Source organism: Tiliqua scincoides, chromosome 6 (genome assembly GCF_035046505.1).
Source record: "Tiliqua scincoides isolate rTilSci1 chromosome 6, rTilSci1.hap2, whole genome shotgun sequence".
NCBI lineage: Eukaryota > Metazoa > Chordata > Lepidosauria > Squamata > Scincidae > Tiliqua > Tiliqua scincoides.
The window spans coordinates 21,603,198-21,630,321 of NC_089826.1; the positions used below are offsets into that span (position 1 = coordinate 21,603,198).

Here is a 27,124-nt window from a genome sequence, read left to right on the forward strand (position 1 = left end):
CATGTACAAGCCAATAAAGTCCAGCTGCTTATCTACACAAAAGTTTATATGCCATACATGGCAATAATCATGGCTACAGTTTATCAAAAGTAGAAGTTTGCATCCATTTGTCTAACATGCTGACTTCACTAAGCAGGATGTGTACAAAGGACTTTCACTAAATAGAAAGACACAGTATTGTACTGTATTGCAAACTGATTCTGCCATAATCCACTTTAGAAAGACAAAGGAAACAATGGGTTCTTTTTAAACTTTTTTTTAGTGTAGTGACAAACCATCACTACAAAAAAGAAGAAGTCTGGAACATTTCATCATTCCAAGCAGATGCAAGTTTTGCTATTGACATCAGCAGCAATTACTATTTATTAACACTCAAGTTATATGTGTTCAAAACGCCCTGGTGTCACAATGGTCCCATACGACTTTTCCAAGTGGGATGCTTTCTAGACAAACAGCTCATCACTGGTAAAACTGTTCCTGGACCATAACTCTTCCAAGTGCAGGCTGGGGAGGGCACAACTAAATGTTCCTTTATTTTTTTTTAAAAAAGGAAAACCTTTGCACATACAAAGCCACCATGCCAGGTGTCAAGATTAGAACCATTCTTACTGACACCAACTTTTGCTAATATAAAGGAACAGTATGAAGTGGCACTGATTGAGGAACAGCCTCACCACTGAGTGATAGAGCAACTCTAGGGCTGCACTTCTATGCACTCCTTCTTGGGAGTAAGTCCCACTGAACATACTGGGACTTGCTTCTGAGTCAACAGGCATAGGCTGGCACTGTAGATCAGAAGAAGCAGGACTGCACCCAAGACAGGTAGCAAAATGCATCATTCCTGTGATAGACTAGATTATTCTGGAGAAGCATGCTATATGAATGGCACATCCCCATCACCCATTCTCCAGGATAAGAGGCCCTAAGCAACATGAGGCTGCAAGAAGAAAGGATGTCATCAAACTACCTTGGTCCAGAATGGGAGGACATTACCCCAGAAAAAAAGAAACAGATATAAGGAGCTGAGACCCAACCACCAATCCAGCTGTTTTGGTGAATGGGAGAAATTGCAGAAAGGGTCTCTTTCTGAAAGTAGGAAAACTTGCCGTAGTCCATAGGAAAAGGCAGGCTGACAGGAGTCCAACCAGAATGGTCCCAATCTGATGAACACAGTCCCCAAAGACACCCAAGAAGGAAGTCCCTCCTTCCAAGCGGACGAATGTATTGAGCCTTATGGAAAGCGAAACTAAGTGTTTACTCATGAAGCCACCAGAATGGTCCCGATCTGATGGAACTGGACCTTAACAAATGCTCTGGAGGGCATCCCTCCCCCCAATAAAAAAGTAATACAGAGGATCAGTGGTGTCACTAGGATTCTTGTCACCTGGTGCGGGAGGCCTGCGTGTCACCCCATGCAATGGGTGGAGGAACACCCCAGGTGGTGGGCGTGGTGATGTACCATCGCCCCGCCCCCACTGGTGTTTTGGCTGTACCTTTTGAAAGAACAGAGATATTTCAATGTGGTTTGTTTCATTGCATTCTGCATGGAATTACACATTGATTGATATATAACATGATGGTATTATTCCTCCAAACTCTGAATTTAGTGATTTTGAAAACTTGTACAGTCACACACACCCTGTGTCAACTTACTAACACCTTATTGCAGCAGTTCTCAATCTTTTAGCAACGGGACCCACTTTTTAGAATGACAATCTGTCCAGGACCCACGGGAAGTGATGTCATGGCCGGAAGTGACATCATCAAGCAAATTAAAATAAATTATAAATAATTAAATTAAAAGAAATAATTAAATAAGGGGGAGCCAGTCCTGTTCCACCAAGTGAATTTTCTCTGTAGTCTGCCTGCAATAACACCCCCCAAAAAGAATCAGTGAGATTTTCAGCTTTCCCCTGTGCTCACTTTAAAATTCTTCTATTTCAAGCATAACAAGGTAAAGACCCACCTGGCTTTACAAGTGCAAAATAGAAAACATTCCCCTTACCAGTTGAAGCCTCTCTTTTTTTGTCCTTTTTAGTGGGGGGAAGGCTGCCTTCTGGAGCATTTGTTGCGCTCCAGTTCCATCAGATCGGGGCCATTCTGGTGTCCTCACATTCCCCTTTGCCTGGCCTGATCACAAGCCAAGGAACATCTGCCTACCCACGAGTAAACGCACAATACGGCTCAGTTTCACTTTCCATAGGGCTCCATGAATTTTTACTTTCAGGTTTTTTGGCCATAACGTTTGACAGAAAGGAGCTATTTCACTCTGGTTTTTTGCATTGCATTCCGCTGTACATTCCACATCCAATGGTATATGGCATGACAGGGTTGCCCCTAAAATTGCGATTTTAGCGCGCCATCCCCCCAATGCGCATCACCCCCCTTGTGTGTCACCTGGTGCACCCCGCACCCCTAGCGACACCACTGCAGAGGCTTCGGCTTGTAAGGTGAATTTTTATTCATTTATAGACTTGTAAAGTTAGATGGGTCCTGTCAGTGATATAGTTTAAATATCAGAACTTAAATTGATCTGGGCACTGGGTAGGGCTGAAAATCTTACTGATTTTTTTTTTTGGGGGGGGGGTGCTTTTGCAGGCAGGCTACAGAGAACATTCACTTGGTGGATCAGAGCTGGATTCCCCTTGTTTAATTATTTGTTTTTCTTTAATTTAATATTTGTAATTACTTATATTAATTTGCTTGATGATATCACTTCCAGCAATGACATCACCTATCCCCCTTCCATGGTCTGAAAGCCCTACTTGGGGCTAATCAGTTCTATGCCAGCAATTGGAGTGGTGTAGATCTGACCCAAAGTGGCTGCTGGGACTCGGGACAGGGTAAGGGAACACTTGTGACCTCTAGCTGCCTCCCTGTCCACAAGGGATATAGCAGCTACTTTCCTAGGAGTAAGCCCCATTGAACACAATGAGATTTACTTTTGAGTAGGCATGCATAGGATTGTGCAATAAGATTTCTTTAGTCAGGAAACAGCCCTAGCTCCAGTTGAGGACCTACCATTAGCCTCTAGGACTCTGTGGAAGCCTCTCTGAGGCTTCTGACGGGGTTGAAAAATGTGCTTTCGATTTTCCGGAAGCACAATTTATAGCTTTGGGGAACCTCAGAGAGGCTTCCCCGACGTGGGCTAAGGTTGTGTGAGGTTCCATGAGCCTAAGGTAAGTAGAGGGGGCAGATTTTCACACAGGGGCAGCCTGCAAGGGGGCCCCATCGCGGACCTTTGCCCCAGGTGCAGAGATGGGAAGGTCCGTTGCTACCTAGCTCACAGCCCAGTCCCACTCAAATTTCCACCCCTGCTGACACAGCCATGCCAATGGATCTCCTTGGATCTACATCTGCTGTTTAGAAGGCATAAGTTCAAGGCGTGTTAATGGCAGCAGTAAGGGAAACGGAAGGGTTTAGGATATTGGTGCATATGAGTGCCACTGGTTACTGCCCCCAGTACACCTCTCTCCCCATCCTCCATCCTAACCTCCATCTGGGAGTTATCCCATTCTTCCTATTCCCCACCCTATTCCACCCCCTCTACTATCACATCTCCCTGTGCTGGTCTGGTGGTGGGCCTCCTGTGTTATCGCTGGTTGTAGCAGCAAAATGGTTGCTGGCAGTATACTGCATGAACCACCAGAATCCATTTTACAACAGCTGAATTCTGTTCCACTGTTTTCTACTCTCACACATGTATACTCCCACACATTCTCTTAAGCTGCCAACCTGCTCCACATCAGATGCACAAATCCCACAGATATTGGTGGAAGCTGTGCAAACATAATTTATGCAGTTTAAGAGTCTTAATGAATAAAAGCAGAATTGGCAATATCGGGTGTGCTCAGATGAAACAAAATAATGGTGCTCTAAAATAACAGAAGATTCTTAGGAATGAATCTTTCAACTTTTACCCAAATTAAGGAAACCAAATTGGTATTAACTCAAGAAGTAAACAAATGGGCTTAAACAACTCATGGGAACATAGCAACAGCTCAATCCTAGCCAAATTTCTAGCACCAGTCCAACCACAATGCAGCCCCAGGGTAAGGGAACAAATATTCCAATACCTTGAGGCAGCCTCTATGACTGCCTCCCCGACACAGGAAGCAATGCAATTCCCGTTGGCACAGCAGCACTGGCACTGGAAAACTGGACAGGATTGGGCCCTAATATGTGCACAATGATTTATCTTGCATAAGGATGTTATCAGGTTTTTTTTTCCTTACTAAAGGCAAAGGGAGATATCCCAACATCAAAGCAGCGTCTGCATCAGACTAGAAAATTCTGACTATTGTAATGCTACGCCCATTTGAACCTGAGTTAACTCAGGACTGATTAGTCCTAATTTTCTGTTTTTCATTCTCTTCTAATTATTGAGATAATACATGCAACTTCTGAAGACTCTGCACAGTCTGAAATGAATGCAAGTAAAAAGAACCACTGAAATTAAAATTCCAAACATATGGAAAATTTCTGCATCGCTTTTGCTGAATCGACTGATTTAATTACTGTATTGACAGGGCTTTTTTAAAATCTGAAAAGGAAACAGGTTTGTAAGAATGTTTCTCTGTAGCGGGCCAACCCTGATCATCCATTTTTGTGTTTAGGATGTCCAGGAACCCTCCAAGCACTTGAAGAAAGAAGTTGTACTGTACATACAGCAAACACTGAATGTGACAATTGACACAGCCACACATTATTCAAATTCCAAAATTAGTATTTTGCAAAGGTAACTACTCTGCAAACAGTGCAGGCAATCACATTTGTACGAACAGGCAGCCCAATCTTAATGGGACTACCTGTGCCACGGTACAGCAGCACCAAAATGGCTATTGCTGTATCTTGCAGGGTCATGGAGGCAGCCAGAAGTCTCCTCGAGGTAAGGGAACATTTGTAAGGGAACATTTGACATGAGGTAAGGGAACATGCTTACCTCAAGTCAAGCCCCAGCAGCCTCTATGGGTCTACTGTGATCTGAGTTAGATCCACATAGGGCTTTCAAGTACAAGAGAGGAAACAGGATCCAGCAGCAGCATCTGCTGTTCCCGCTCCCCTCCTGGACCTGAACCACCTTCCTCCCTGCCTTCCCCCACCTAGTTTCATGCTTGTGCCATCCCCCACCACTTGGCAGGATACTTACTGCTGATGGCTCCTGAGACTCCTCCAACCAGCACAGAGGCCCAGCGCCTGCCCGCACAGGCCTCTCTGCCGGCACCCCTGTTCACCTCTGTTTTGCGACAGCCATCTCCTAGGGAGCATGTAGGAGACTGGTGCTGGCTCTGGATTGGAGTGGGCCATAAGGCTGCAATCCCACGCATACTTCTTTGGGGGTAAGTCCTCTTGAACTCAGAGAGACTCAGTGGCGTCGCTAGGGGTATGCGGAGGGTGCGGGCCACACCAGGTGACGCGCACGGGGAGGTGACGCGCACTGGGGGAGGTGATACACTAAAATGACAGTGGTTAGGGGTAACCCCGTCATATTATACACCATCGGATGCAGAATTTCGAGTGGAATGCAATGCAAAAATCCAGAGTGAAATATCTCCTTTCTATCAAAGGTTATAGCCAAAAAACCGGAGAACAAAAAATGCAAGGATCCCTATGGAAAGTGAAAGTGAGCCGTATCGCGCGTTTTCTCGTGAGTAGGCAAACTTGCCATAGTCCATTGGAAAGGGCAGGCTGAGAGGAATCCAACAACACCAGAATGGTCCTGATCCAATGAATGCAGCCCCCAAAAACACCTGAGAAGGAAGTCCCTCCCTCCAAGCAGATGAATGTATTGAGCCCTATAGAAAGCAAAACTAAGCCTCACGATTGTGTTTACTCGTGAGTAAGCAACCGTGCCTTGGCTGGTGTGGAAGATCAGGTGAAGGAGAGTGCAAGGCTACCAGAATGGTCCTGATCCTATGCACCTGCAGCTAAACAAGTGCTCCAGAAGGCAGCCTCTTCTCCCCCCCCCCACTAAAAAAGATCAAAACAGAGGCTTCAGCTGATAAGGTGAACCTTTTTGAGACTTGCAAAGCCAGGTGGATTCTGACAGTGATCTGGTTTAAACAGAAGTTCTTAAATTGAACTGGGCACTGGGTGGGACTGAAAACCTTACTGATTTTGGAGGGGGGGGTCTTACTGCAGGCAGGCTACAGAGGAAATTCACTTGGTGGAACAGGTCTGGCTTCTGCTTATATAATTATTTGTTTTACTTTAATTATTTATACTTATTTATTTTAATTTGCCTGATGATGTCACTTCCACCATGACATCACTTCTGGTGGGTCCTGGACAGAATGTCATTCTACAAAGTGGGTCCCAGTGCTAAAAGTTTGAGAACTGCTGCAATAAGGTGTTAGTAAGTTGACACCCTGGGGCTGTGTGTGTGTTACACCACTAGTGACCAAAATCACTAAAATCAGTTTGGTGGAATACCATCATGTTATATACCAATCAATGCGTAATTTCATGCAGAATGTGTTCTCTTTGTTCCATCAAAAGATATAGCCAAAAAAACAGTGGGGGCGGAGTGAAGGTACATCACCATGCCCACCACCTGGGGTGTTGCTCCGCCCACTGCATGGGGGGGGTGACGCGCTGGCATCCTGCACCGGGTAAGCCGAACCCTAGTGACACCATTGGAGAGACTTGCTTTGAAATAAATATTCATAGGACTGGGCCACATGCCAACAGAGAAAGAGCACAATTCAGAGAAAGTTAAACATGTTTCGGTATTGTTCATTTCAATTGAATTTAGATACACCTAACTTTCTGTGTATTATCTCCATAGGCACTGTCATCCCTGGCAAATACTGATGCCAAACTTCACTGGACTTCAGCAGATGTTCCTAAAATACATAGTATTGGCCATGAAACTTTTACATCTGTAACTTAGATTTGAAAAGCAGAACACGTTTCTGGTCTGATATCAAAGATGTCATTCTGATTTTGCCATAAGCCTAAATCAAATATAAACTTGTACAAATGTTTTAAAGAAAGTAGCAAATTATTCACACAGACTGAAATACAAATTTATTCTAACTAGCCAGAAAGATCTGTTCCAAGCTTTTTTAATATGAGTGGCCTCTTAAACTAGACTGTTTGAAATTATAATAAAAGTGTGTGTCAGGAATAGGGAGTCAAGATATGTATATCACATAGAAATTGAAAGAACATATCAAAAGTAATTGATTCTAATAACTGTTAGCTCTACTGTTAAAGCCCAATCCTATCCAACTTTCCAGTGCCAATGCAGCCTTGCCAGCAGGGCATGTGCTGCATCCTGTGATGGGAAGGTAGTGATGGGAGGCCTCCTCAAGGTAATATTTGTTCCCTTACTTTGGGGTTGCATTGCAATTGTCTTGGAACTGGAAAATTGGTTAAAATTGGTCCTTGAATCTGTCAGTTTTAAGCACAATAGGGCACCAGTTTGAGGTCTCTTGTTATCTGGTGTGCTCCCTGGGGCATTTGGTGGGCCGCTGTGAGATACAGGAAACTGAACTAGATGGGCCTATGGCCTGATCCAGTGGGGCTGTTCTTATGAGGGCAAGTGAAGATGCCAGTTCACAAGTATTCCTGAACATCCCTCCTGTAGTTCCTACATTCTCCTCTTCAACATCTAACCTCTCACTTTTTCATGCCCATGTCCCTCATATTATCCCCACTCCTCGTTTTTACTTTTGTCTCTTCTACCATTTTCCTTTTTATTTGCCTTTGATTTTATTGGTTGACCTGCTCTGATGTCACAGTGTTGGCAAGGTTGTGTCATGGCTCTTGTACCTGACAATGGCTTAAATGCTGATGCTACAGAGCAACTGACTTGCCTTGATTCAGGCAACTGACTGCATAAGGGGTCTTATTTGCCCCTTAGACCCTGAATTCCAGTACCCATGAGCATCCTATGGGAAAAGAAACCATTACATTTATCGGGATGTGTTTGACGTGATGTGAAAACACATCACTTGTTTTCAAATGACACTTTTTAAGTGCAAATCAATTGAATGGTCTTCCTACCTTTTCCTGGAAATGGTCAGTGAAACGTGGAGCTTATAGAGAGAGGCAGGATATGGGGGGAGAGATCTATTTAATTTTGCAATGCGTTAAAATCAAATCTTATTCAATTCATAAATTGAAAAAGTTGGTTTTCATCTTCTTTCAAGGCATTTATGCACAACAAATGACTAACAGATATAAGTGGCAGACAAGCTACTAAAAACTGTAATTGGCTAGTAACTTCTCTGGACTTCTTTGCAGGACTGATTTAGGGTCCAATCCTATGCAGTGCGTGCTGGCTCACCACCAATGCACACTATCGCAAATGTGCCGAAAGGTGCATTTACGGTCCTCAGCACTAGCGGGGCACCGGTGTAATTAGTATTGACTGGCGCTGGGCTAGTGCCGGTGAAGTACCGGTGCTCCACCGCTCGGCAGTTGTGTGGACCACCAGGCAGTGGAGAGATAGGTGTAGGCATAGGGGGAGGCAGGGAGGAGGCATTCCAGGTTGAGAAAGGTGGAGGGGGGGCACGGAGAGGACAGGGAGGAGGTGTTCTGGGGGGAGGGAGCAAGGTGAGAGGGAGGTGGGACTCGTGGAGCTTCACTCCACCGGATCCTGAGTCTCCATGTCAGGCCACCTGCCCAACACGAAGACTCTTAATTCTACAGCGACCCTTGGGTTGCTGTAAAATCAATAACCCCATTGTGGGGCTGCTCACCTTACCTTGGGGAAAGGGACAAAAGTCCCCTTCTCCCAAGGAGCCTCCAATGCTGCCTCCTAAGCCCACAGGATGCAGCCTCAACCATTTTCTGCACCGCTGTAGCCCTGGGCGCCGGGATGCTCAGGATTGGCTGCCTATGATTTGTTTCTTACCGAAGAAAATGCGACATGTTGGATTTAATTAGGGTTTGTACAGTTCTTTCTTTAAAATATGACGGGGGGTGAGAATCTAGCATTTTATGGACCAAACCCCTAGGAAATACGTGAACGGCTACTGTGCAAAAGAACAAAACTGTGCTTTTATAGAATTAATTTTAATTTCAATGAAGATTATTTGGGATAACTTTCTCATATGGTTGCGTTCTTCGCCTTCTTATGCAACTGTTTATACACACCAATTTAAAACAGCATATGCATTTGAATCATATATTCAATATAAGGTATTTTTGTTTGTTTGAAAATGTAGTGCTAGGAATTAGTGAGAATAACAGAAAACTGAATGAAGGAGATTATATTTCAGCTCACTTTAAGAGGATATCAGGTCCTCTAAGGATTTTAAAGATCAAGGGGCCATAAGAACAGCTGATCAGCAAAGAGACTATAGATCTAATCCTGTGGCTTAATCCATTGGTCTGACATTGCCAGGTGCACAGCGACTCCACCAGCAATATTTCAAATCTCTTCTCTCCCCACCCTCCAAAGTTTACAGGCTCACAGATGAAAATCCACTGGTTCCATTAAAAAAAAATTAAAATAATGAATCAAATGAAGCTGTGTGGCAGTCAAAGTTTAGAATGAATCTAGTTCCCATTAAAGTCGTGAGGAGGAAATCACATTAATTGCCATAGGTCTTACTTCATTATTTCAGAAAATATGCAAAATAGGAATATGCACACAGCTTTAGTGAGATCTCAAATGGCGACATTCTGCTTATTAATTCAGGATTCACACATTATTATAACATATAGTGCATACTGATGAGGAGTAAAAAAAATTAAACATATGCCTCAAAACACATGCACAACACAAAACAGACCTGTTCAGAGTGAAATTTGTTACTACTGAGCTCAACTTAAAAGGTAAAAATGGCCAACAGGAAATCAAGTCGGTTTTCAGTCTGTTGCTCTGGCTGACATAGAAAGAAAGAAAGAAAGAAAGAAAGAAAGAAAGAAAGAAAGAAAGAAAGAAAGAAAGAAAGAAAGAAAGAAAGAAAGAAAGAAAGAAAGAAAGAAAGAAAGAAAGAAAGAAAGAAAGAAAGAAAGAAAGAAAGAAAGAAAGAAAGAAAGAAAGAAAGAAAGAAAGAAAGAAAGAAAGAAAGAAAGAAAGAAAGAAAGAAAGAAAGAAAGAAAGAAAGAAAGAAAGAAAGAAAGAAAGAAAGAAAGAAGAAGGTGCAAGCTAGCCCTTGACTTGGGCCAACACAAGGGCCAGCGCAGAGGTGTGCCGGCCTGCAGAGACTGCAACAAGCCTCTGTGCCGACGGAGGCACTGGGCCGACATAAGGCTCTGAATTAGGTGGGGAGGGGGTGGGGGATGGGGATGGGAACCAGCAGTTATGCCGGATCCCAACCCCTGTTCTCAGTGAGAATGGAGCGGCTTCAATCTGCTCTGCTCTCCTCGGACTTGTGCCACCTCAAGAGGTAGTGCAAGTCTGAGGAGACCCATAGGGGAAAGGGCGCCTTTCCCAGAGGTAAGGGAAAAGTAAAGGGAAGAGTTTCCCCTTGCCTCTGGCTGAGCCGCTTTTGGCCCCTATTCTGCGCTGGATCCAGTGCAAGACTCCTAGCTTGTGTGTTCCAGCGCAGAGTAGGATGGAGCCCTAAACTTTACAACAGGAGATATTTTTGATTCCTGGGTATTCTATGTCTACCCAGACTACTTTCCAACTGGTTAAATCACAGAAATAATACAAACACAAAACCTCATAATGCAATTTCCATCAAAAGGAATGGGCTGCAAAAGATGGAACAAGAGCCTAATTGTGGGGTTAAAACTACCAGCCAATGTCTTGATGGCTATTCAGGATTAATAGCTGGTGCAATTCAGGGCAGAACGCCAAACAAATTTGGGCCTATCTGTGGAATATTTTACTCCCTACAGCACAGTCAAGCAGACTACCTTTTCGGCTGACTTTCCAGGTAGTTACTCTAATCATGTTAGCCGACTGTTCCATTTTAGTCTCCCATAATCTCCCTACGCAGCTGATTGCCATCACAGAATGCAACTGACAGCTAGAAAGACAAAAGGGGAAAATATCTCCTTTGAGGCTCTTCTTAACCGATTCCATCCACAGAGCTCAGTGGTGTTACATACACAACATTCCCTTTTACCAGAAAAACAAAGAGCAAAAGTGGCACTGCTGGTCAAAGGGCCTCTTTCTCCCTAGTGGCCATACTATATGCTGCTATATTTTAAGAGTCAGAGTCTGCTACTTCTGTTTTAGATGGTAGACCAAAACCTGGTTCTCAGTCAATTCTCTGTCAAGACCCTGCTGGCTTAAAAAATAAAATTTTTAAGTGCTTTTTAATCCAATTCTTAAAATATATTCCAATCACAAATTCCTAAGGATGTTCATATCCTGGCTTGGAAGTTCCATTGCTTTTAACAGAACATATTTCTGATATGAGAATTAAGCGCTGATATAATCGTTTATCACAATCTCATACCAGTTCATTCAAGGGGGTTCCCTCTATTTGAGGAAGTTTACTCCTAAGTAACTATGCAAAGGACTGTAGCCCTAATACTTCATGTGGGTTTTCATTATGCTAATGCTGAAATTGTGTGCACATTTTTTAGGCAGGAGATTCCATTGAACTCAATGAAATTAACTTCTAAGGAAATAGAATTGCACTGTGAAAAATTGAATAACTACAGTTAGGTTCCGTGTAGGCGAAAAAATAATGATGACATGGATGCTTAGCATGATAAACATATCAAGCACTTTGTTCAAGATGGGCAGCCCAATCCTATGCTTCCCGGCACCCACTGGAGAAATGGCACCAAAAAGGCTACCGCTGCATCCAGCAGGTGCCGGGAAGCTACCGGGAATCTCCTCAGGGGATGGGGACTTCCATCCCCTTCCCCCGAATAAGGGCCCAGGGACCACAATGGGTCTCTTCCAGTCTGTGTAGGCTATTTTGTTGGAGCAGACTGGAGGAGCTCCACGTTGGGTTCTTCAGCCTGACATGGAGTTTAGTATCCGGTGGAACAGGGCTCTGCCGGTCCGACTCCACTCCTGCCCTGGATCCTCCCCCACCCTGCACTCGTTCTGCCCTCCCAGGGGCCTGGCAGTCTCAACCCCAGCAACAGTGTGACCTCCCCCTGCTGGTGCTGGGCCTGGCACCTGATTGGTGCAGACCCAGCACCAGTGCTCCCTACTCTCCAGGTGTCATAAACGTGCCTTATGGCTCCCAGCGTTGGCACTGAAGCTTAGTTTTGAAATTATCTGGGCCCTCCATTTTGAAATATTCTGACCCAAATCCAGTTCACTGGGTGCGCAATTCTAACCCCTTATGTCAGTGCTTTCCAGCATTGGCATAGCGGTGCCAATGGGTCATGTGCTGCCTCCTGCAGTTGGGTGTCACTCACGGAGGCCTCCTCAAAGTAAGGGAATGTTTGTTTCCTTACCTCAAAGCTGTATTGCCCTTATGTCAGTGCTGGAAAGCACTGGCATAAGGGGTTAGCATTGCGCCCTGGACCATCCATCTCCTCAGGATCTGGTTTTGAAGTCAAATTCCTGTAAATTTAGATGCAATACCACTGACATCAATGACAAAATATCAAATAATGGCAAGCAAAATCAACCAGAATCAGACATTTTGATTTTTCAGTGTAACAGGAAGGCAAGGTTAGCTAAGCCCCTTAGTCTATAATTTACAGTAGGAATTATATTAATGTACACTAATGGGAAGCAAATAACTAGTCTCTCTGGATAAATAATGATTATGCCTTTTTAAACATACCATAAATCTAAATGAACAGTGTAGATGGGTGTGAATGCACAGCGCTCTACAGGATATCAATGTTATTTTACGTATTTAATACTACTAATTGCATGCACTGAATTTTCATATTATTATGTTACATTTTTAAAAAATCACTCAATCACTAAAGTACTCTTTAGATGGGATTTGTATATGAAAAATGAACCCCCCCTTTTTTAATGTTAGGATGGCAACAGTTCATTGAAAAGTATAGAGGTCAGGAACAACATAGCATGTTTCATAGTCAGCACTTTCCTATTTGCTTGTGGTTCATGAGAACTGCCTCTAAGACCAATTATGTGCATTTTTAAAATTGGAAGAGAACTGTTTCTTTTTTCCTTTAAAGCTATTGACAAGCCATAAATGACTTGCATAGGTATGGATGAACAGGAAAGCTTGCAAAAAAATATTGAGGTCTAGTAACTTTGGTGGTCTTATTTTCAAATTAAAAAAATATTTGAGCATAGTAACAACACATGCTGTATTTTCACAGTCATATCTAAAGATAGCATTATAGTGAAATAGCACAAACTATAACATTATGTTGTCATTGTTCCCAGGAAAAACCTACCAGGGCAAACATTTAAAACTTAGTGCTGAAATGTCTAGCTTAGCAAGGCTCCATAAAAGCCAAAGGTAACTTTATTTGCCTCAGAGCTGGCAAATATGCCACCCATGCAAAAAGGATTATATGAGCAAAACATCCACTGCTTATTCAAGAAAATAGGCAAGCCTTGGTTCCATGTAGCTCCATTTGTACACCAGAGTCCCTGCTTGCACGCCAGAGCTTCTGGACTAGAGCTGCTGTGTTACCCTTACATTTATTTTCATTGCCTGGGAACGGGGCATACAGTGTCTGTAGTTCCCATTTCTGGCACTGCCATGATTTCCAGGCAATGTCAAGATATATTTCTTGCTTAACTAGCAAGCACCATTCACAGCTTATCACAGCACACACCAGAACTGAAAAGCCCTGTCTGCTGCATCTCTTCAATCTGGAGCCCAACAAGACTGCAATGAATCACCGATAGGCCATTAGTTGATTGACAGAGACCACAAGCCAATCTTGTGCCCCTGGGGGCTGGGGGATAAGAATAGGCCCTCAGTTTGGCTGTACTTGTCCTAAGAGGTGACTAAACAGCCACCTGGTAGATGGGACTCCTTAACCTGGGAAGGCAGCTCATCTGAGAGAAGGAAAACTCTGATCCCAATCCTCCACTGCCTTGTGGCTACATCCAGTTATGGAAAAGGCTTCAGGAGGCAAAATCCGGAGCCAGAGTCCCTGAGGCAGTTCATGGCTGAACACAGTCACGTTCTGGCAACTCCTGCGACGCCGCTGGAACCAACCGAATTGGCTTCTGCCTCTCCATTGGACCATTTCAGTGATGTGTAGAGGGGGGATCTGCTGCGTGGGAGTCTGTCCTCCATATCTACTTTACCCAGGCTTTGCACTGGAGAGGACACTCTGTTCCAGAACCACTATTCAGAGCATGATACCATAGTCTTCCGAGACTGAAGGATGCCAACAACAAGCCAATCTAAGCCCGAGAAGCCAGTTCAGCGGGGAGACTGTTCTCACCCACCTGCAACCACTGCGAAGGATTCAGTTCAGTCATGTAGGCCCTGTCACTCTCTGACATGCTTCCAGCTGGTTGCCTTACAACCAGATCCATGTTGCTGCACATGTGCTTTAGGCAGTCATGCTGTCACTCTTTATTATTCAATTAAAATGAAAAGGAAAGGGGGAAAATGAAAAAATAAAAAGGGGGAACCTTACTCAAATAGAAAGTGTTCAATCTTTTCTTCCTTCTAACTGGAAAGAAACGTGTCTGTAAGGATATTACGCTACATGCCATAATATATGTTGTGACTGGCTACAACCTGTGGAGAAATGTACTATGCATAGCTCTAGAATTAGAAAGGGGAATCTGTTTCCTTCTAACCCTGCTACAGCAGCACAAGGTGTGTGTCAGAGAGAAGGACAACCTACTGAAAAGTGCAGGAAGGTTGTTCTGAACATACTAATAAAATTATGCACTATAGTAGCCACAGTGTAAAGCAACTCTGATATGCAGTTTTCTCATATGACATGCTTGGATAATTTTTAAAGATACAGAACTTCTTTGGCAAGCCGAGAAAAACGTCACCAAACGTTTCCTAGAGACACTTATCAACTCTTCATAAATTAGCTTTTTTTATCCCACAACGACCTCACTGATCAGACAGACTGATCATCCAGCAAGATCCACGTTCATTCCCAAACACTAATTTACAAGCAAACTTTACAGCTACATTTTTAAGCATACTGTACTTAGGAAGTAAGGGCCCGACCCTATCTGATTTTCCAGGGCCAATGAAGTTGCAACTCAGCTCTGAGGTAAAGGAACAAACACTCTCTTACCATGAGGAGGCTTCTGTGAAAGGCAGCCCAATTCTGAAGACAGCACTGGCCCAGTGCCAGTGCTCACTCCTTGCCAGGTGCAGCAGACCGCAAGGGTGAGCACTGGCGATGGGCCAGCGCCAGTTGGCACTGAGCTTCAGAGCCACAAAAAGGATGCCGCACTGCTGCCAGGAGTAAGCAAGATCATTGGGCGGAAGCGGGGCTTTTTGGAGGGGGGGAAGCGGGGGGGAGGGGGAAGCGTGGGGAGGGCAGAACTGCATGGGGGGAGGGGAGGATCAGGCCCACAAGGGGGTGGAGATAGCAGCAGCATCTGCCACCACATTCTGAATTCCCCTGTGAGCTGGGCTGCCCGACATGGTTAAAACACGGATGCAGAGTCAAGGAGGCCCACTGCTGCCAGCGACTGTCTGCCTGGAGAAAGGGAGGAAATGCTCCCTACCCACAAGCAGACCCCGGTGGTAGCCACAGCACCCACAGGATCCTATGCCTGCCATTTTGGCACCGCTGGAGCCCTGGGTGCTGCCGGCCTCAGGATTGGGCCGTGAGCCCCCACTACAGGACGCAGCACAAGCCCTGTTATTACGGCTGCTTCAGTGCTGGAAAGTTGGATAGGATCGGTCCCAAAGTCTAAAGGAAATCAGCTATATATGTTGAACAAAAAGTTTAAAAAGAAAACACTTCACAAAAGACTGCAAACCTTATGGAGATGAACCTTGATTCCAATTCATATGGGCGTATGCAGCTGCCTTCTACTCACACAAGATGATAGGTCCCTGTCGCTCTGTATCGCCTACACTGATTGGCAGCTACTTTCTGGAGTTTCAAAGAGCTTTTCTCCAGCCTTATCTAGAGATTGAACCCAAGGATCTTCTGCATGCATAGCATGTGCTGTACCACTGAACTAGGGCCCTTCCCAAATTCAGCTAAAGTTAGCTGTGACTGAGAATAGAACCAGACATTATAAGGGAAACATGGGGACACAACCTCCTGCTTCCAGTTAATGCTCATGGGGGAGTGGAAGGCACAAGGGGAGGAAGTGCTTAACCCTTCCCCACCCAGCTGCCAAATCTCCCACTAATACCTGCAGGTGGCTTGAGCTCGCTTAGTAGAGGGCTTTTGCAGACAAAAATCCATGGATGTGAAAAGAGCTTAAGCGCCCTTTTCTCACCTCAACATTTTCGGTATCTCAGCAAATGTTGGTTTGCAAGTACATACGTGCCAAGATAACATGTATACATTCACTAAGGCTGCAATCCTATGCACGAGGATTTGGAAGCAAGCCCTATTAAACACAGCAGGTTCACTGAAAAAACAGGACTTACAGTGCAATGCTAACTCTGAGCTGTAGTTTGCACGTTTGCACCTCCTCTAGAGCAAGCTGTGCCAGCAAACAGACGTGCGCTGGCACACAGAGGCTGTATGCAGCCTCCGCAGCGGCTTGCGGGGCAAGCCTAGCGTTAGCAGAGCTCAGCCAATGCAAGGCTCTGGGCTGGGCAGGGAGAAGGCGGGAGGGAGCACATGGCAGGGAGCAGAGGTGGGGCTGGAATCAGGCTGTTATGCCTGATCCCACCCCCACCCTTCCCAAGTAGCGTGGAGTGGCTTCAAGCCGGAGGTGGCGCAAGTCCAAGGAGACCCATAAGGGCTGCAGTGGCTTACCCGGGGATAAGGGGAAGAGTTTCCCCTTACCTTTGGCTGAGCCACTGTGGAGTCCTATCTCACGCTGTTTACAGCATAAGCCTCCTGGCTTGCCTTTTCCAGCACAAGACAGGATTTTGCCCTTGCCCTTAGAGTCCAATCCTATGCCTGTCTACTGAGAAGTAATGTCCATTATAGTCAATGGGGCTTGCTCTCATGTAAGTGTAGATAGGATTGCAACCTTAGGGCCCGATTCTCTCCAACTTTCCAGAACCAGTGCAGCCGCAATGCGGCCCCGAGGTAAGGGAACAAATGTTCCCATATCATGAGGAGACACCTGTGACTGCCTCCCCACCACAGGATGCAGTGCACACCCCATTGGCACTGCTGCACCTGCACTGGAAAATCGGACAGGACTAGGCCCTAAGGCTGCAATTCTATCCACACTTACATGGGAGCAAGCCCCTTAGGACCCAATCCTATACAGCGTGCGCTGGCTCACTGCAGGCACGCACTGTCGCAAACATGCGCCAGTCCTAGTTTTGGTGCTCAGCTGGTGCTAGCCAGCACTGGCTGGCACTGGGCTAGCACCAGTAGAGCACTGGAGCTCCATTGCTTGGCGGATGCACGGACCACCGGGCAGTGGAGGTAGGTGGGGGGGAGGTGTCATTCTGGGGCGGGGGAGGCGGGGAGAGGGCAGGGAGGAGACATGCCGGCAGGGGGCAAGCTTTATCAGATCCTGAGCCTCCGTGTCGGGCCAGCAGCCCAACAACGAGGCTCAAAATTCTACCCTTGGGTCGATGTAGGATTGAGTAGCCACATTGCAGGGCTACTTGGCTTACCTGGGGGAAGGGGACAAAAGTCCCCTTCTCCTGAGGAGCCACCAGCACTGCCCGCAACGTTTGTAGGATCCAGCGGCAGCCATTTTTTGTGCCGCTGAAGTCCTGGGTTGCCTGTCATTACTAATTTTTTACCTTGGTTTGAAAGGAACATGCAGCCCAACCTATCCATATCTACTGAGAAGTCCTGGTGTTTCAATTATACCTATTCTCAAGTATATGCGAATAGGATTGCAACCTTACCTTTCAATGCAATCCTATGCATGTCTACTCAGAAATATGTCCCAAACTATTCAGCTGTATACTCCCAGGAAAGTGTATATAGGATGGCAGCTTTAGCCGTGGCTAACTGTAGCTAGATTGGGGCCACTTTGTGTCTGAATATCACAACATTGCACAAAATACTACACTTAAAGCCACCAGGAGCAGGAAAAAAATAATAATCCTTCTTAGTTATGGTTCAGTGTTTAAATCCAGCATTTACTGTTTATTGTAAAAATCACAATATACATTCTTTGAAATGTTCTATGAAATAAACAGGAGTGCATTTGCAACCAAAACAACAGGCAAATCTATATACAACTTTCTACCATCTGAAATATAATCCATTGAGGTTGTTGCAGTGATGTGATATTAGGTTACCAGTTATGCACAATAAGCAGCTATGGGAAATATAGTGAGTTATTAAACTTTCCAAAAGGATAGTTCAATCTTGCAAGGATGAAAGAAAAATAAAAACATCCAAGTGTTCTTTAAAAAAAGAAAAAAAAGAAAACCTTCATGTCATTGGTGGTAACAATACCAATAAAATGTATATTTATAAGATAAAACTCCTGTTGGACACAGTTGTTAATTTCCACTGTGATGCTAATTTTGGTCACTTTATATCTCCCAGCAAGTAAAAGTATTTCCTGCACCAAATAAGTGATTCCCCACCACTCAGAGTCTCATCTGATACGTTCATCTAACCAGCAACACTATAATTTTAATAATGACAGGGGTTGAAATATGATTACAAGTCTTTCCTCTTGTTTTCCTCCATCTAAAAATAATGCTATTAGTCATTTAACATAGTTTTTTTTTCTTCTTTTTTGCTGTCTGCTAGACTAAATACATGAACTGAAGTTTCCACAACATCCTCTCTATGAAACTTGAAAACCTGCCTTTACAAGCTTTGTGATACATTGTCAATTCTGTGGACAGATTTAAAAAATAAATGTATATACACTTCAATCGCACAGCATCAGGAATAGAAGCGTTTTTACCCGATTGTAAAGCGTACCACGAAGGGCTATTTGGTCAGGATGCGCTGCCAAATGGGGTCTGATTCACCAGGCCCATCGCCACCACCACCACTCGACTGACTGATTACCTTGCATCGAATTACCACCCAGTCAGCCTATGCGCTGGCTCGGCATGTGTTCTGAAGCGATGCCAATTAGGGAGTCGGGAGTTCTGCCGGGAGGAGCTTCCTGCCCCGGCCTGCCCGGCAAGCGAACTCCGGGCATCGCGTTCAGGGGGGTTCTCAGGACGCCGCGATTTATCTGGCCACGGACACGCCTCCGCTTCGAGCACATGCAAGCACTGCAGACTCTCCGGGCTCCCTCGGAGGGCGAGAGCGGAGCCCCCGCGGGCAGGGAGCGGGCAGCGTCCACCCGCAGTGCTCGCGCGCGCCCCGTCGCGGGCCCGGCCAGAGCAGCCCGCAAAGGCCGCCCGCCCGCCCGCGCCCCGCCGCTCCCCCGGCCGCGGCCGGCCGGCCGGCCCTCAGAGGCGGAAGGAGGCCTCGGAGAAGGGGTGCTGCATCTTGAAGCTAGAGAGGAAGCACTGCAGCGGCGGGGGCAGGGGGCTCACGAGGGACGGCGGGAGGCTGGGGAGAAAGAAATCGTCGCCTCTGACCTCGAGCGCGGCGCCGGGCTTCTTCTTGAGCTCCTCGCACTTCCTGAACTTGCAGATCTGGTGTCCCGTTTTGCGGTTCCTGCAGCTGCTGCAGACGCCGCAGTTGATGAGCCTCTTGCAGGGCACGCAGACCCCGCAGCGCTTCCGCTTCTTCTTGGCGGGGGCGCCGCTCCCGCCGCCACCCCCGGCGCCGCTCCCCCCGCCCGCGCCCGCTCCGGCGGCGGCGGCGCCCAGCGAGGAGGAGGAGGCGGCGGAGGAGGCGGCGGAGTGGCCCTGCGGGCAGTCCGCCAGGTTGGCGATCTGGAAGGCGCTGTCCGTGACGGCGGCCGAGGCGGCGGCGGGCGAGTGCAGCGCCGTCATCACGATGACCCCCGGCGGCAGCGAGAGGCCGCCCAGCGCCGGCAGGGCGGGGAAGGCGCCCACGCGCTCGGGCAGGTTCATGAGCTCGGCCTCGGCCGCGCCGCACTTGAGCTTGTTCACGCAGTCCGCGGCCAGCGGCCGGCAGTGCTCGGGCGCCAGGCCGGGCAGGAAGTTGCCGTTGGGCATCTGCAGCGGGGGCTGCTCGGCGGGCGCGCAGCCGGCCTTGGCCAGGCGCTGCTGGGGCTCGGCGCGGTGGTGCAGCCCCGCCGCCGCCGCCCCGGCCCCGGCCGCGCCCCCGCCGGCGCTCCTGCTGGCGTGCAGGGACGGGGTGGGCGCCGCGCTGGCCGAGGACGCGGCGGCCGCCGAGGAGGCTTTCCGGGCCACGCCGCCGGCCGCGGCCGCCGGGTTGGGGCCGCCCACGCCCGCGCCGCCGCCCCCCGCGCCGCTGCCCCACAGCATGGCGGTGGCGGCGGCGGCCGTGGCCGAGTCGCAGTTCCAGGGCGCCATGCCGATGCGGGCGGCGGCGGCGGCGGCGGCGCTGGGGAAGATGGGGGTGGTGATGCGCGCGATCTTGGCCGCCTGCGGGAAGGCGCCGCCGCCCGCCTTGTAGAAGGTGGCGAAGGAGCGGTACCTCTCCATCTCCGAGTTGTAATCCGCCAGGCCGCCCAGCGCGCCCTCGGGCAGGTGGTTCTCCTTGGGCAGCCCCGGCGCCTCGGGGCCCGGCCCGGCCTCCACGCACACGTTGCTGTTCATGCCGCCCAGCGGGTGGGGGGGCGGGGGGGCCTGGGGCAGCAGGGCGGGGGGGAAGGGGGGCGCGGAGGGCAGGAGGGGGGGGCCGGGGCCGGGGAGGGCCAGGGGAGGGAGGGGCGGGGCGGGGAGGAGGGCCACCGGGGCCGTGGGGCGGGCGGGGGCGGGCGCCGGGCGCTGCGGGGGCGGGGGGGCTGGCGACGCCCCTTAATCCTCTCGGGGGCGCATCTCCGGCGGCGGGGCGCAGTCTCAGGGCAGCGGCGTCTCCGCGGGCATCCTCTCCTCCCCGGGGACCGGCAGCACTGCAATAAAGAGAGTCGTTTCGGAAAAGGTGTACACACAGGAGGGCAGGCGCGCGCGTGCATCCCTCTCGCACACACACGGCCCCGCGACATCCACACTCGCGGAGGAGGCGCGCCTCGCTCCTGCCAGCTCCTTTGCATAACAATCAATAAAGACACGATCCGACCGCCCCTCCCCCTCCCCTCCCCCGCGGCCACCTCCCTCTCACCCCCTCCCCGCGCGTAAACGCTGTAATCGCTGGGAATCGCGAGGGAGGGGAGCGGAGGGCTGACAAACGCCGAGGGAAAAGGGGCAATCGGAGTGCTAAACACATGCAAATGAGGGGTGGGAAAGGCTCGCAGCCTCGAACCGGAGGGCGTCGGGACGGGAGGAAATGTGTGAACCGGGTTGCCAGGGCCAGCCGGCGCTGGGAGGCTGAAAGCACGCGGGAGGGGGGCAGCGAGCAGGAAATTAGCAATGGAGTGCTGCGGGGGGGGGGAAAGTCTGACGAGGCGTCAAAAAGTAGACGGGCACGATGCCACTCAAAGCCTACCTGCCTCAGAGCCCAAGCCTATGCTTGTCTACTCAGAAGTAAGTCCCATTTTAGACAATGGACCTTACTCCCAGAGTAGCGTGGCTTCAATCTGAGTAGGAATATCCTGGCTGCTGGAGTTGTGTCGAGGATCACCAGCTGCCTCTGTGGTGTCCTTCGTGGTCTCAGGGTCATTAGTTGGAATCCCAGCACAGCTGGCTCTGTTACACGGTCCCAAGGCCAAGTCCCTCTGGTGAATGGGTATCCAAGGTGGTACCCCCCCCCCAATTAAATAAATGAGAAAAGGTGACTGGATGAGGGGGGGTGTGTGGATTCCAGCAAGGGTTCGATCTAAGACCCTGCAGTTGAGGACAGAGTATCCTGATACTCAGAACAGGCTTTTTCATTTCCAAACCAAGAAGGCTGCACATAAAAATTATAATCTAGGTATCTGTATGTTGATATCCACAAACATACAAACATCCCATTTCCTGGGTGAAAAAAAAAATATTGGGTTTTAGAGAAGGATTTGCAGGGAATACACAGTCACCTGCTCAACTGAGTCATTACTAGAATAGATGGAATGGTCTACTTTGGGTTCAGAGGCTATATGGATTGTGGTTGTTTTTCTTCCCCACAAGCCTTTCTTGAAACTGTGTCAGAGGTGGGGGGCATCACAGAGAGGGGTACACTGCCAACCATTAGGAAGTAAAAACAAAACATAAACCTGACTGGACACAGACACAAAAAAAAGTCATTTCTGTCACCCAGAACACGTTTTCCCATCCAAACGGTTCACCAAAATAATTTTTGTTTGTTTTCAAGCTGTTTTTACATGTAAAAAGAATATTCCATCCCCCAGAGATACCCAAGATGGCCCAGGTACAGTTTCACAGCAACCTACAGCTGAAAAAGAGTTATCAATTATACTAATTACAGTCATAATTAGACTAATGAACCATTTCTAGCTCAACATTCCAGCTGCAAAACAAAACAAAAACAGAACCCCTTCCTCATCTAACTGATGGGACTTACAAAGAAGAAGAAAAATCACCTGGGTTTGGGTTAAACTAATCCAGATGATGGGAAAGCAAATCTAGAAAAAGGAACCTCCGCCTTTACTGTAGTAAGAGCCAACATGCGCCCTTCAATCATGGAAAGACCCTAATCAGGCAAGAGCACCTCTGCATTTTCACATCAGGAAACATTTGAAGCCATTGCTCCCTGTAGGGATCTGGTGGCAATGAAAAAGTCTTCTCCCTAATCTTTAAAAATAAAATAAAATAGCTTTAATCTGATAGAGATTTTATGAAGCAAACAACATACTTAAAAAAATGGAACTATAACTTCATGCCCATTAATAGCAACTACTCAAAACAAGTAGTTTTTTTTCCAAATTCTATGTAAGTAAATCCACTCACATGGGAAAAGGTAGTGCTAATGACTGGTTCCTTTAAAAAAAAATAAGTCAATAGGGGCTGTAAGTAGAACATGCATTCATGCCCCATTTTCGAAGCATTAAAGTGGCTTTTCTGCACAAAAGCGTTCTTTCCTACCATTCCAGTCTCTTCCTCCCCCTCCCCCCTCCTGATCCCCTTGCAAGGTTTACTGCTACCAGAACCGAGAAAATTATGGTGCCCACCAACCAGGTCATTATTGTTTAATCGATGCATCTCTGGAGTGCGAAAACAGAGTCTAAGACGTGGCTATTGATTAATTTATATTTTTTTAATTAAAACTAGAGCTGATTTTAAAAAAAAAAAAAAAAAAAAAGATCATTAAAAGCAGCTAGGAGTGCACGATTTGCTTTGCTCCTTAAGCCGATGTGACTGTACATGTTCAATATTGCGTGTCTGCTCTGTCGGAGACAAGAGAGATCAAAGGTCATATTGAACATTCAGGAGGAGGGGCTGGTGCAGATTAATTAATAAATTAATACAGCAGCGCCTTTTATTGCCCGAGCCTCGCATTCATCTACTTTAACAACCCCAGCGGTCCAAGAGGCGGAAAAAAGAGAGAGAGAAGGAGGAAGAGGAGGGGGAAGGAAAGAAAGAGACGCGAAAGGGGGAAAGAGCCAAAAACAGTCACTTACCCGTCTCTGCGTGGGGGGGCTCGGATCTGCAGGCGCCAACCCGCCCGCCCGCCTTTAATTAGTTGCACATCACCCCTTCACACAAAGAAGAAGGAGGGCAAAGAAAGAAAGATCCGGCTGTGTTCTTTGGCGGCTCCTCAATTACAACTTTGCTACTTGTAAACAAACTGTAAGAGGCGATGCTGGGGGTTGGCGGGGAAGAAAGAAAGACGCGGATCCACTAAGCAAATACCTGTAAGTGGCTTTTTTTCTGGTTGCAGAGAAAGAGGAGGAGGGAAGGGAGGGAGGGAGGAGGCAGGAGCAGGCACTGTGTGTGCGCGCGCGCGAGTGCGGGAGCGCTCGGCTGGCTCTGCTCGGTGGTCTGCTCTCCCTGCGCGCTGCGCCCCGTCCGTCTCTCGCGTCGCTGTGTGCGAGGGAGGGAGGGAGGGAGGGAGGGAGGCAGCCGGGGAGTCTCTCCCCCTCTGTTTGTGTGCCTGCCTGCCTGCCTGCGTGTGTGTGGCTGCTGGGGGAGGGGAGGGAGCGAGGGGGAGGGGAGCGAAGAGGCAGGGGGCGCGCGAGAGGCTGAGCCGCGCCGAGGAGGTGAGCAGGCTGCGGGGCTGCGGACACCCACTGATGATTGGCTGCAAATTACACCGGGAACAAGAGGCGCGCACGGGCCGCTGCTCCTCTCTCCCCCGATCCCCCCGCCGCGCCGCGCCGCGCCGCCTCCCCAGGCGCGCTCAACGCAGCGAGCGGCCACGTTTCGCCGCCCCTCGCTCCCCCCGCGGAGGGAGCGCTGCCTGGAGGCTCATTTGTCAGGAGCAGCACTTGCCGCGGACTCGGCCTCTTTATTCCCCATTAGCCTGCCCCTGCGTGCGTGGGGAGCGCAGGGGAGGCCGGGCGGGGGGCGCGCGCCAGGCTCCGCCTCGTCTCCCTCCGGCTGCGGCGCGGGAGGCTGGAGAGGGCGGAGGGGCGGCCGCCGCAGAGTGGAGAGGGAGGCCCCGCGCTCGCCACAAGGATGCTTTCCAGGAGCGCCTCTCAGCCATTTGCAGGCGGCCGCCGGGAAGGGGAAGCCGTCGCTCCGGAGGCGAAGAGCCGCCGCGCTGGGAGGTCTGCACCGGCAGCGAGAAGGCAGAGGCGCATCCCGGCGGGACCGCGACGGCTCGCCCTTCCCAGGGGACAGGAGAGGAAGCCGCGCAGCCGTCCTGCCGTCGCCGCTCCGCTCCGCTGGAGGCTTTCCAGCTGGGACTCGGCTGCCTGCTCAATTCGGAAGCGGCTCGTGAGAGCCCAAGGACGCGCGTGTCAGGCAGTCGCGCCTCGCCTCGGCGGAGCCGCAGGAGCCCGGCAGGTTGTGCCGCTTGGCGCAGCAGGCGGCCGGTGGCGTAGCTAGAGGGGCGCAAAGGGGCAGGCGCGCAGAAGAGGACAGGGCACCCCAAAATGCACGGCAGCCAAGAGGAATGTAGGACTCGACCACACACAAGCTCCAAACACTCGTCTCTTAATTTCATGTGGTTCATTTAAACACAATATTACTTAGGGAAAAGGAGGACACAGGTTCTTTTCCAGGACAGAAGGCTAAAAAAGAAGGCATGTCCTAGAATCAGAGGACGTCTGCTCACCCAGGGTGCAGGGCCCCCCTTTGGAACCATTCCAGGCAGGAGGAGCAAAACGGGAGGAGGAGGGGCCCCTTGCACTCTGTGGTGAGGCTCCCTGCAAAACATACTGCTTTGCCCCCCTCTAGCTACACCACTACATGCAGTCACAGGCCGCTGAACATTTACTTATAAGCAAGCAAATGGTTTCCATGTAAGGATCTCAGATGCTTCACTGTAATGTAGCATTTTATAGAGGAACCAGAGGTTTTTTAAAAGAAAAGATTAAGACAGCAGGAAGCTGCCAAGGTGAATATCTCTTGCACTTGTTCTGCATAACCCTAACAATAAAAAGAGCAATCAAAATCATTCTAATTAAATTGTGAATGCCCTTCAGGTATTTCATTTCCACAAGGATTTATATATAAAAAAGAGAAAAAAATAAGGCAAGTTCAAATTTATAGGCTGATGCATTGGTCTTCGATTTTTTTTGAGTCAGGACACCTTCACTGCACACTCCCTGCCCCCATTACTCCCTGGGAAGAATGCACTCCCTGCACTTTTCATTGTAACCAGATATTCTTATTAGAGCTGAGAAAGTTACTATGAAACCTGGCACCAGTGAAAGTGATTTTACCACAATTGCTGAGGACCTGAGCAGGACTGGGACACGGCCTCCTGGTACATGAAGCGGTACACCAGAGGCCTCCTCCTTTACCTTGTGATGCTCTAGTCCAGTGGTCTTCAACCTTTTCCATTCCTGTAAGTTGCCACAATTCCGCAACTGAGATTTTGTGAACCCATTAGGGTCCCAACCCCAAGGTTGAAGAATACTGGACTAATGATAGCAGGTTATGCTGTCCATCTTAACAATATAAGTTCTATGTTTTAAACCAGGGGTGCTCAATAGGTGGATCGCGCTCTACCAGTAGATCGCAAGGCAAAATGAGTAGATCAAGGAGCCCTGTCTCTCCAAACTGTTAATATGTCAGTTTCGTCTAGTGACTAGACGAAACTGACATATTTAGCTAAACTGACACTGAAACTGACACTTTAGCTGCTCTTCAGGCATGCAGCAACAAAACTGACTAGACTCCAGCAGGGGCTCCATACATTAAAGGGGGTGTCTGTCAGACGCTTCCTTCCCCCCTGGTAGATCTCCGGGCCTTGCTGGGTTTCAAAGTAGCTCTCGAGCCAAAAAAGTGTGAGCACCCCTGTTTTAAACAATACCTTCTACTAACTAATAAGATGACCACAAGAGCCAATGCTGCCAATCGGTTCTCCTGCCTGGAGGGGAGAGCACTAGCAGAAGGGATTCGCAGCCCAATCCTATGCATGTCTACTCAGGAGTCTCATTAAAGTCAATGGGGCTTACTCCCAGGAAAATGTGGATGGGATTGGGCTGTAAATCAAGCCTACCTCCATTCCCTATCCCATATTGCTAATAGTGAGATTCAAAGGCCCAACCCAGTGCTGCCCTGGTGCCATGCGGTGCAGCAGCACTGAAATGAGCACTGTTTGATCCTGCAAGGGCAGAGCAGCAGCTGGAGGACTCCTCAAGGTAAGGGAACATTGGTTCCCTTTCTCCATGCAGAACTCTGCTTGCTCTGATTGGTCTACTCTGAATTGTCTGAGTAGCTGGCACAGAACTGAGCTCCCATGTAGAGCTCTGTGGCTCAGGAAGGGGATAGGATGACCATCCCTGCCTTCTGGCCCTTCCTCCTTCTGCCCAGTTTTGCCCTTCTTCACTTTCCCTTCCCTTCCCCTACTCCAAAAAGCCTTCCTGCTATCTGGCAGACATTCACTGGCCAGCACTCTTCCTTAGCATCCTGCCAGTGCAGAGCCCCAGCACCAAGTGGTGCTGGTCTGCCTGCCTATTCCCTGCCAATAGCAAAGTGCCTTATGGCACTTGCACAACAACCTTTGCTGGGGCAGTGCACAGACTGCCAGCACTGCCCCAGCATAGGATTGGGCTGTCTGTTGGATTAAGTGCCCATAGCCCTGACTGTGGAACAAGGAAACCATGGTCCAGCAACAGTCAGCACCTGCAATTCTCCATCCAGGTTAGGAGGAAAAACATACT

At 48.6% G+C, this 27,124-nt stretch overlaps 1 protein-coding gene across 1 annotated transcript in view; it reads right to left on the reverse strand.

The window, feature by feature from the left end:
- CXXC4 (CXXC finger protein 4) overlaps positions 1 to 20,570 on the reverse strand; it is a 75,662-nt gene extending 55,092 nt beyond the window's left edge. The window contains exon 1 of the mRNA XM_066632622.1: positions 19,458 to 20,570. Within this exon, the coding sequence (XP_066488719.1) occupies positions 19,458 to 20,570 (1,113 nt within the window). The remainder of the gene's footprint in view (positions 1 to 19,457) is intronic.
- Between the last annotated feature and the right edge of the window lie 6,554 nt (positions 20,571 to 27,124).